At 64.5% G+C, this 10,120-nt stretch overlaps 1 protein-coding gene across 1 annotated transcript in view; it reads right to left on the bottom strand.

Moving 5' to 3' along the window:
• Positions 1-39: 39 nt before the first annotated feature.
• Positions 40-10,120, bottom strand: part of LOC102387235 (tropomyosin beta chain) — a gene marked incomplete at its 5' end in the record, with an annotated part of 12,821 nt that continues 2,740 nt past the window's right edge. The window contains 7 exons of the mRNA XM_025194991.1: positions 40-270; positions 4,212-4,281; positions 4,835-4,897; positions 5,750-5,825; positions 6,169-6,239; positions 6,617-6,734; positions 7,669-7,802. Coding sequence (XP_025050776.1) covers positions 188-270; positions 4,212-4,281; positions 4,835-4,897; positions 5,750-5,825; positions 6,169-6,239; positions 6,617-6,734; positions 7,669-7,802 — 615 coding nt within the window. The remainder of the gene's footprint in view (positions 271-4,211; positions 4,282-4,834; positions 4,898-5,749; positions 5,826-6,168; positions 6,240-6,616; positions 6,735-7,668; positions 7,803-10,120) is intronic.

A 10,120-nucleotide genomic window follows, 5' to 3' on the forward strand; every position in this document is an offset into this window, starting at 1 on the left:
GGGGCTCCGCCGCCCCCAGCACAGACACGGCCAGCCAGCGTTTGTCAAACTGCTTTAATGAGGGAAGAGGCGGGGCGGGTGTCCGGGCGCCCTGGGCCGGCGCGGCGCGGCGCGGCGCCCTCGTCCCGGGTGTGCGTTTGGCCGCGGCGCGGCGCGGCGCTCCGTGCCCTGCAGCCGCGCGGGCGGCTCAGAGGTTGTTGAGCTCCAGCAGGGTCTGGTCCAGCACTTGGTGGATGCCCACGTTCTCCTCTTTGGCACTGGCCAGGTTCTCTGTAAGCACAAGGGACGCCCACACGCACCCGGCCAGACACGCCGTGCGGCACCACACCATCGTCCGGACACGCACACCCAGCCACGCGCGCACACACACACACACACACACACGAATGCACACGTCAGTGCAATGGCCACATGCCCGGAGCAGCGCCTGGGGCGCAGCGGTGCTCTGGCAGCAGCGCGCTGCCCGCCTGGCAGAGCGGCCCGGCCGCAGCAGCTGGGAGACTAAGTGGGGATCGGAGCACAGCTGACCCTCTCAGCACCTCCCTAGCAGGGCCCAGTCCCTCCACAGCGCGTCCTACCTTGCAGAGCCCAGGGCCAGCACAGGAGGGGCCCTGCCCTGAGCTGATCCACGCGGAGCAGGAGCGAGACAGCAGCTCAGGAGAGGCAGACAGGACAGGACAGGACAGGACAGCAGAAAGAACGGAGCTGCAGGACTACTTCTAGCTGTCCTGCACAGAGTGGGCTGGGGCAGCCTGCGCAGACAGCCCGTGGCCCCCCTGCCAGACAGCAGGATCAAAGGCCCCAGGCTCCCTGCAGCACCCAGTGCTGGGAGATGGGGGTCGAGGGCCCTGGGCGCCGCACAATGCCCAGTGCTGGGAGATGGGGGTCGAGGGCCCCGGGCGCCGCACAACGCCCAGCGCTGGGAGATGGGGGTCGAGGGCCCCGGGCTCCCTGCCGCACCCAGTCCTGGGAGAGGCCAGGCCAGGAGCAGCTTAGAGCACTGTCCGACTCCCTGACATGTCAGTGCACCAGGGTAGTCCCATCCTGAGCTCTACAGCCTCTGCCCTGGTGGGGCAGGCTAGGGCCAGAGCAGCTGGAAGTCTCTCTCCTGGCCAGCATCCCTGCCCTGCTTCTACAGCACCTCCTGCTAGCTTGCTCCTGTGGCCATATGGTTGAGGGCAAGTGAAACTTGGGGGCATCTGAACCCTAAGCCTCTGGGCTTGGGCCTGCACACAGGATGCCTGCCAAATTATCTAGAAGCATTTGAAGCCCCAGGTGGGAGTGGAGGCTGTTTGCTGGTAACAGGGTCACTTATGGTTCTCGAATGACTCACAGACTTGGAACTGATTTGGCTTGGAACACAAAAAACTTTCCTTGAAAAAGAGAAAAACCCTCCAGCTGGGCACCCCATCAAGAGCCCCTGGTCTTGCCCCACAGCCCCCTGGCTGGGGCTAGGTTTTCATAGATTCATAGATGTTAGGGTCAGAAGGGACCTCAATAGATCATCGAATCCGACCCCCCCAGGGTAGCAGGGAGCTCTTCCCTGTCAGTCCACAGTCCTACCGCCACCCTGGAGCAACCCTGGGAGAGGCAGGGCCTGCAAGGGCTGGCTGTGGTCAGAAGAGAGCTCTGCCCGCGCGTGGCCTGTTAAGGAATTCCTGGCTGTGCCAGGTGGAGACGGGCTGCTGCCATCCTCCGACTGGGGGGCCCTGCACTTGGGCAGGCAGGATTGAGGGTTCTCAGCCAGCTGGGCATCCCGTCCCACGCTGGGGCTGCCCAACAGGGCAGGGGCCTCTGGGTCTGGCCGTGGCAAGGACAGGCTCCTTTCCGGGGCGCACAGAGCCACAGGCTGACTGCGGTGCAAGGCAGCAAGCCCAGAGCCAACAGGAGGGAGTGGGCAGAGCCTGTGGCACTGGGCGGGAACGTGGCATCGGTGCAGCCTGGGCTGTGGTCGGAGAGGCAGGGGGCCAAGGAGGGTTCAACCCAGCGGGCACAGGCCAATGGCAGGAGCAGAGCCAGGGAGCTGGGGCACGGATTCCCTGCTCAGTTGTTAAGTTCATTAAGGATGACCCGCAGCTCATTAGTGAGAACACGGTTTTTCTCCGCCTCCTGCCGGGAGCGCTCTATGGAAAACAGAGGTGTCAGCAGCAGCAGCAGCAGAGAAAGAGAAAGAGAGAGAAAGAGAGGAGAGTGTTAGTGCAGAGAAAGTCACGTTAGTGCAAGAGAAAGTCACATCAGCGGAGACCAGAGCCAGGCAGGGACCTGTGTTTGCCTCAAAGGAGAAGCAGTGTGGCCTGGAGAGAGCCTGCAGCGAGAGGCAGATCTGGGTGGGGGTTTAGCTCATCCTGGCTGGGGTGAACCCGTTCCCGTGGTGGGGCAGACTGCATGGGGGAGATCCAAACTGACACTGAGCTGAGCTCTGGGCCAAGAGTGCAAAGCTGAACCCCACGGGGGAGTTTCCCCTCTTCAAGGAGACACCGGTACTGTCCCCCACCAGGCACTGGGGCAGGGGCCAGGCAGGCTGACAGGAGCTGTGTCTGGGGCAACTCCTGGGCAGAGCAGGGGATAGGACCACATCAGCAGTGATGGAGTCACAGGACAGGGAAGAAGGATTGACCCCACGAGTGTGGGCCCTCGCAGGAGCTGTTGTCCTGCCCCGGGGCTCCCTCCTAGGCCAAGGGCAGGCATGAGAATGAGACAGCAGTGGAAATGAGAGTAGGAGCAGGGGGAGGGAGGCAGCAGCATGAAGAAACCAAGGAGAAACGGAGGAAAGAGAATGCTTTATTGAGACCAACTCAGTGGGACAGAAGAGAAAGGAAAAGTCATGAGATGCAAATGAAACAGCGATGGGCAGAGGACAGAGGATGCAGCAGCACCAGGGCAGCCCCCACCCCACCACAGCAGGGACGTGGCTTCTGGCCAGGTCAGCCCCAACAGTGGCTGAGCAGGCGGATGTGCTTGGATGACACGGAGCCCCAGTCGTCCCCTCCCAGCCCCACTGTGAGCACCTTGCTTGGGCTATGGCTCCTGCTTCCCCTGCCCCCTGCACAGCTGCCCTGAGCCCCAGGGCTTGGCCTCCCAGCAGGGCAGGCGGTGGGGGCCCCTCCTGCTGTACCAGTGGGCCCCTACACCCAGCACCTCCCCCAGGCTGTGGCTGACAGAGGGGGAATCCCTGGACAGGAGGCAGCAACACAAAGCAGGTCTCCCCCCTACCCCCCAGGAGCTTCCCAGCCCCTCGCCTGAGCACTCACACCTGACAGCACTGGGGCCTGAAGACATAGAGAGAGGACAGACAGATGGACAGGCAGGCAGGCAGGCAGGGGGGCTGGGTGGGGAGCAGCCAGGGTGACCCAGGGGCGGGCAGGCAGGCAGGTGGGGGCAGGACGGATGGACAGACGGGCAGGGCAGAGCAGGGCGTTGGTGCGCAAGTGGCTCAGAGGGAGGTGATGTCGTTAAGTGCATTGTCCAGCTCCTCGCTGATGGCCTTATACTTCATCTTCTGGGCATACACCTCGTCTGCAGGCAGGAGGAGGGCGCAGGGGCACAGTGTGGGGCGGAGCAGGACAGTGGGGGTGCGGGGGGCAGGGAGTGGTGGGAGAAAGAGAGAGAGTGAATGTGAGAGAGTGAGAGACCCCAGTGCAGGGGGACGGGGCTGGGGCAGGGGCAGGCCACACGTGCTCACACACACACAGACCTGGCACGGGCAGGCAAGGCCCCCGTGGCTGCCAGGGGCCCCGCGCTCCCCACCTCCTCCCCAGCACGTTCCCCCATCACCCCTTCCTGCGGCCTGTGCCCTGGGCCAACCCGCCTGCTGGGCCCGCCAGGGGTCTGCCCGGCCCAGAATCAGCCCTGTCTGAACCACCCCAGTCCAATTCCCCCAATGGGGCAGTACAGCTGCTCTGGGGGCCAGTTTCTACCCTCAGGGGCAGGGGTTCCTTCCCAACCCTGACCCAAGCTCCCCCATGCTGCCACATTAGTCACGGCCCCCCACCCCGTTCCCCATGGCTGCAAAAACTGCTTCCATCCTCCATGTAGCCCCATTGCACCCTGGGGTCCCCCACATGCCTTGCTATGGCCAGGGCAGACCCTCCTCACCTGTCTGGCACCCCTCAGCGCCCTGCCCCCTCCCTGCGAGCATGAGTGAAGTAGACTGGGCACATGCCCGGGGGTCTGAGACCCGGGAACAGCTCTACTCATCAGGGGTGCGTTACCTTCCAAGTCATCAATGGTTTTCTCCAGCTTCGCCACCGAGCGCTCTGCAAACTCCGCTCGGGTCTCAGCCTGCAGTGGGAAATGGGTGTCAGCTCCAGGGCCAACGGGGGGTGGCAGCTGCGGCAGGCAGGAGCAGGCCCCGGACCAGCACTGCGCATGCATGGATCCCGATGCAGGACTGGACCTGGTTTGTCCTGGCACTGGGTACTGCCAGGTTGTCTGCACCCACCCTGGGACTTGCTTCCCAGTCTCTTGGGAGCGGATTCTTCCTGATTTGCTGTATCCAAGGTCTGGGTGGACCTGGACCCCCCTGCCAGTCTTGCGGCAGTCTTTCAGCTCTGGAACCCCAGACAGAGTGGGGTTCAGACCCTGGCTCTGCCCCTCACAGGGCCGGCAGCAATCTGGCTCCACTCCAGAACAGTGGCACCTACCCCACCCTGGTGCCCAGGGCTGGGGCTGGCCCCTGCAGGCATGTGGGTCACCTGCCCACTGCAGGGGTGATAGGAACTGTGGACAAGGGTCTGGATACACCCAGGTTTGGGCTTGCTGACCCAGGGTGGCCACTGGTCCAGGTGCCCAGGCAGGGTCCATGCCCTCCCCACTCTGCTCCAGGGCCTCTCACCTCTTTCAGTTTCTCTGTTAGAATCTTGATCTCCTCCTCGTATTTGTCTTCCTTGGTGGAGTACTGTGGAGAGAAACACGTGTGAGCCCTGCAGCACCGGGCTCCCGTTTGCACAGGGACTCTGCCCCCCAACGCTCACCCCCTCCTAGCCCCAGGGGCAGGCACTGCTGCCAGGCCGGCTCCTACCTTGTCGGCCTGGGCCTCCAGGGACTTCAAGTTGTTGGTGACAATTTTCAGCTCTTCCTCTAGGTCCCCACATTTACTACATCCCAGGGGCAAGGGACAGCAGAGGAGACAGCATGGGAGAGGACAGCAGAGAGGGAGCAGGGAGCAAAGGAAGGAAGGAAGGAAAGGAGAGAAAAAGAGAACAAGTTCAGAGGACAGAAACCGGTGCAATTGGGTGGAGAGGAAGCGACAGCTGCCATGGCCCGTGCCCTGCGTCCACATGTCTGGTGCCCTTGTGACAGTCGTCCTTGCTCTCCTGCAGCCACTCAGGTCCAGGAGAGTCCAGCAGCCACATGCACACATACAGCCCAGGGGAGCAGGCTGCTTTGTGGGCAGGGGCAAAGGCCTGGGTGGGTCACCTGTTCAGCTGTGGCCAGGACAGGTACATGGGAACCTGTAACCATCACCGATGCGAACCCCAACCCAGAGGTTTCTCCTTCCATAGCCCCAGAGGGCTGCAATGGGGGGCCAGACTGGGGAGGACAGGCCATGAGGCTTCCAGGTGCGGCCACACCAGCACCCAGCTCCAGGCATTGCCTCCACCCGTCTGCCCCAGGGCCCAGGCCCAAGGCAGCTGCAGGACAGTGAGGAGCAGGAAGCCGAGATCCTTGTGCAGAGATGAGGGGAGAGAGGAGGCCAGAGGAACAGAGAGGGGCAGAGGAAGCAGCATCTCCCGGCCCTGCCCAGTACCTCTTCCTCTGAGGCGATCAGGGACTTGAGGGTCTGGTCCATGGTCCGCAGCTCTTCTTCCAGCTGCCTCATACGGCTGCAGGGAGGGGGCATCGTGGGGAGGTGGGGAACCGAGCAGAGAACATGGTCAAACACTCGCTCCTCACACCTGGGCCCCAGCTGGGCAAGAGGACGAGACAGGACAGAACAGCCGTGGGGCAGGTCTGGTGGCCAGGCAGGAAGTGCAGGGGTCCTGGGCCAGGCCCAGCCCCAGGAACCCTTGGAGCCCAGGCCAGCTGGGCTGGGTGGACTAGCAGCACTGGGCTCCCAGGCTAGTGCCTGACTGGGGTCCCTGCACAGCTTGGGGGTGGAGGCGGCCACTGGGCCTGCAATCATCATGTGGTCGATCCCCCCCAGATCTTGCGGGCGTTGCCACTCACCTCTCTGCAACCTCTGCCCTCTCCTCAGAGCGCTCCAGCTCCCCCTCAATGACCACCAGTTTGCGGGCAACCTGTCAGCAACAGCAGAGGGGCAGGTTACCCCAGGTGCCTATGCGCACAGCCAGGGTCATGTGGGGCCCAGGGGCAGCGCACGCGTACGTCTGCATGAATGAGGAAGGGTGGCAGGGACCCCCCAGCACACAGGCCGGGGGTGCAATGAGTGGTGTCCCTAGTGGCAGGCGCATGGCCTGGCTGCAGAGGTGCAGGCAATGAGGAGAGAGGGTACCACGTGGGCTGGACAGGGGACCCCACGGCAGGAGCTGCTTCGGTGGGCTCTGCTCTCTCTGGAGCTCTCCCCGGGGAAGGGGTGTCAGGGGCAGACCCAGGGATCTGGGCACAGGCCCCTTGACGGGAGCTGTGGCCCCAGGGCTTGTGGTCGGATGCTCACCTCCTCGTATTTGCGGTCGGCCTCCTCCGCTATGTGCTTGGCCTCTTTCAGCTGCATCTCCTGGAGCTCCATCTTCTCCTCGTCCTTCATGGCCCTGTTCTCGATGACCTTCATGCCCCTGATGAGAACCCAGACCCGACCATCACTGCCACGACCCATGCAGCACACGGCTCACCCCACGTACCTCCAGCCTGCCAGAGCAGCCCCAGCAGGAGACCCACCCATACCCACGGCCCCCAGCAGACCCAGGCCATCTCCCTCCTTAGGGAGCTTCTGCTTAGCGAGTGATGGGGTGGCACCAGGACCTACAGTGCCATGGGCAGGGGAGGAGCTGACAGAGCCCAAGCTAGCGTCCCGGAGCTGGCACGGCCCCTTGGTGTAGGCTCACGGCCCAGCAATGTAGCTGCATCCCCAGGGCAGGGTGAGGGCTGGCAGCCATGCCTCAGCACAGCCACGGGCTGGTCCCCATGTCTGTCCTTTGAGGCGCCTGCAGGAGTGCAGCCTCTCGCCTGGCCAGGGCGAGCGGGGCACTAGCCAGGTTCCCATGGCCAGGACTGGCTCCTCGCCATGCTCAGGTATAATTTACCCAATGGCCTGAGTTCATCCTGCCCTCTGCTCTCCTCCCTCCCAGCCTCCCACAGCCACACCCTCGCTCCCCTTTGCCTGTCTCTCCATCTTCCCCGCCCTCGTGCCAGAACAGTGTTAGGGCAGTGACTCTGGAGTGTAAGGATGATGCAGTCAATGCCCCACAGGAGGGTCAGAGGATGCAGGACAGGCCACCCTTCTTGCCACTGCAGGGTCACACATTGCTCTGGGGACACTGGGGACCTTTACACTAGAAGCTGCTGGCTCTGGAGAGAGAAGACCTATTGGACCCCAAATGGCCTTGGTCACCCAAAAGGCCGTCAGCCTCTGGCAACCCAAACCCTAACCCCCAAGCTGTGGCTGCCCCGGAGACCCAAAGCCCCAGGATAGGATTGGGCAGGAACCTGGTCGCTGGGAGATGGGGGGTGAGAAGCATCCTGGGGGCACCTCCTGTCCCCGCCACTCACCTCTCGCTCTCATCAGCTGCCTTCTCTGCCTCCTCCAGCTTCTGCAGCGCAGTGGCCAGGCGCTCCTGGGCCCGGTCTAGCTCCTCCTCTACCAGCTGGATGCGGCGGTTCAGGGAGGCCACCTCTGCCTCAGCCTGGGGGGAAGCAGCACCAGGGTCACCTCAGCATTGCCGGGCCCTGCCCAGACTCGGCCTTGGGGATGGCTGAACACCCAGACCTGGCCCTACATTTGCAGGGGGGCACAGACTGTGCCCCAGGCCTGCCTCCCCCTTGGGAGACCGGCTGAGCACCAAGGACCCTCCACAGCCTGGCACTGAGCCCCCCCCCCCAACACCCCAAATCACGTGCAGCACCAGGCAGCAGCGAGTCCCAGGGGTAACGGGCACTGGGGACACGGGTCTTCCTGTCCCTGAACATGTGGTGGCCGTGCCAAACGCTCCTAGCTCTGCACCCCCTCCTCCGCTTCCCCAGAGATACCGACTGTCCCTGCATGCTCGCCTCTGCAGGCACGCCATGTCGCCCACCCCACTGTGCTGCCCAAGTGCCCTTACCCCTGCCAGCCCCACAGGGACATGCTTGAGGCTGGGGACCCGCGCCACAGGCAGGACACCCCAGGGTCTCACACTGATACCAGCACATTCAGGCCCCTCCAGCCCCAGAGTACTGCATGCTTCTCAACCACACAACACAGCCCAGACCTGGCACCAGCACCCAGCCCTGAGCCAGCCCGGGGACCCCGCACACACCCCCAGGTCAGTGGGGCCAGGATGCCTCCTGCAGCACATGGCCTGGCGTGGTATTGGGGCTGTGGCATGAGTAACGGAGCAGGAATCCCCAGCCTGGCCCGCAAGGATTCGCTCCCAAAAAGGAGATGGAACAACTTGTGGATTTCCTGTTTACTGAGGCCACTGGCCCAGCAAGCAGCTCCCACGTGGGACAACCCTCCCCCTCCGCAGCAGCTCTGGCGGGAGCAGGCTGGGGAGGGCCAGGAACTGGGGTCCACACTGGTCCCAGGGTGCTTGCTGCTCCCTGCCCCAGTTCTGAGTTGCTCCTTGGCCTCCGCCCACCAGGCTTGGCCGAGCCAGGCCAGGCCCAGGCTGATTTATGGCAGCAAGGGGAGGGTCCCCGTCAGCAGGGACAATGGAGCAGACGCCTCCCAGGCTGGCCCCTCGCCAAGGCCAGGCTGGAAAGACCCAGGGCCTGGTTCCCAGGCTCCAGGGCGGGAGGGGAACGGGGAGGGCAGAAGAGAGGCTGGGAGCGCAGCACAGTGGCACTGGTGGGGAGGGCACTGGGAACCAGGGGCAGATGAACTGGGGGGGTGTGGGGGGGCATACCTGCCCATCCCCGCTGTGCTGCCCCTTCCACAGGCTGCAGGGCTGGATTTGAACCAGGACCAGGAACCACAAAGCTGTGCATGGCCCTGCCAGGCCCCAGGGCATGGGGTCACGGGTGTGAACAGCTACCCCTGCCCACAGCACTGGGCCCCTGCAGAGGGCTGACTGGAGCCCCTGTCCGGCCACGGTTACTCCCCCTCTGGCCACGCTGAGGCCTGGGTCTGGGGTTTCCTGGCACTTGGACACAGAGCCGTGGCTGGAGTGGGACAGCTCTGGCTCCAGCTCCCAGGTTGGTCAGGCCCAGCCTGCAGGATGCAGGGCAACAGAAGCCCAGCGTGGCCCTTCCACAGGGCTGCAGAGCCCCACTTGTCAGAGCTGGGGTCAGGGCTGGAGCTGGGTGGCCCGCTGCCCCCGAGACCCCTCAGCTGGGCCCCCATGGGCCCTGGGACTAGGGCAGGGCCAGAGACAGCAAGGGCCCTGCTGAGCTAGCAGGTCTGCACCTGGGGGGCTGGAACCAGGGACGGGGAGGGTGGGGATGGCCACGGGGCAGCAGCCCCCAGCCCCCAGGCCCGGCAGCCAGGTCAGGAGTGCAGAGGGAAGGCCCCTGGGCCCAGCAAGCCCCATGCCTGTGGCAGGACCACACCCCCCCCCCTGCGCCAGCCTCTGCCTCCACACCACTGCCTTCAGCCCTGCAGGGACCAGGCTCTTGCCCATCCCAGCCCTGCCCAACCTGGCTCCCGGCTGCCAGCACCAGCAACAGCCGCTTTCCCGCGGTGCCCGGAACTGGGTCAGCGCCTCGACCCGCATGACGCCGCGGGGAACCTGAGCTCCCCGCGCCACACGGCAGTTGGGAGGGCGAATGCGATCCAGGACCAGGGCTGTGGCTGCAGCCATCTGGGCTGGGCTGGGTGCAGTGCAAAGGTGCTGCCTTGCTCCAAAGGGATGCAGAGGGGCTCTGGGCCCAGCTGGGTACAGGGGCACTTGGCACAGAGCAGTCTCCAGAGCCCCGGGGCAGCTGGGCCACAGGCCTTGCTAGGGAGCCCCGGGGGATGTGCCCGTGGCATTAGGAGGCTGTGGGAAGAGCCCGTGGACCTGCAGTCTGTGCTGCCGCCCAGGGG

The sequence above is a fragment of the Alligator sinensis genome, unplaced genomic scaffold (assembly GCF_000455745.1).
Source record: "Alligator sinensis unplaced genomic scaffold, ASM45574v1 scaffold1970_1, whole genome shotgun sequence".
NCBI lineage: Eukaryota > Metazoa > Chordata > Crocodylia > Alligatoridae > Alligator > Alligator sinensis.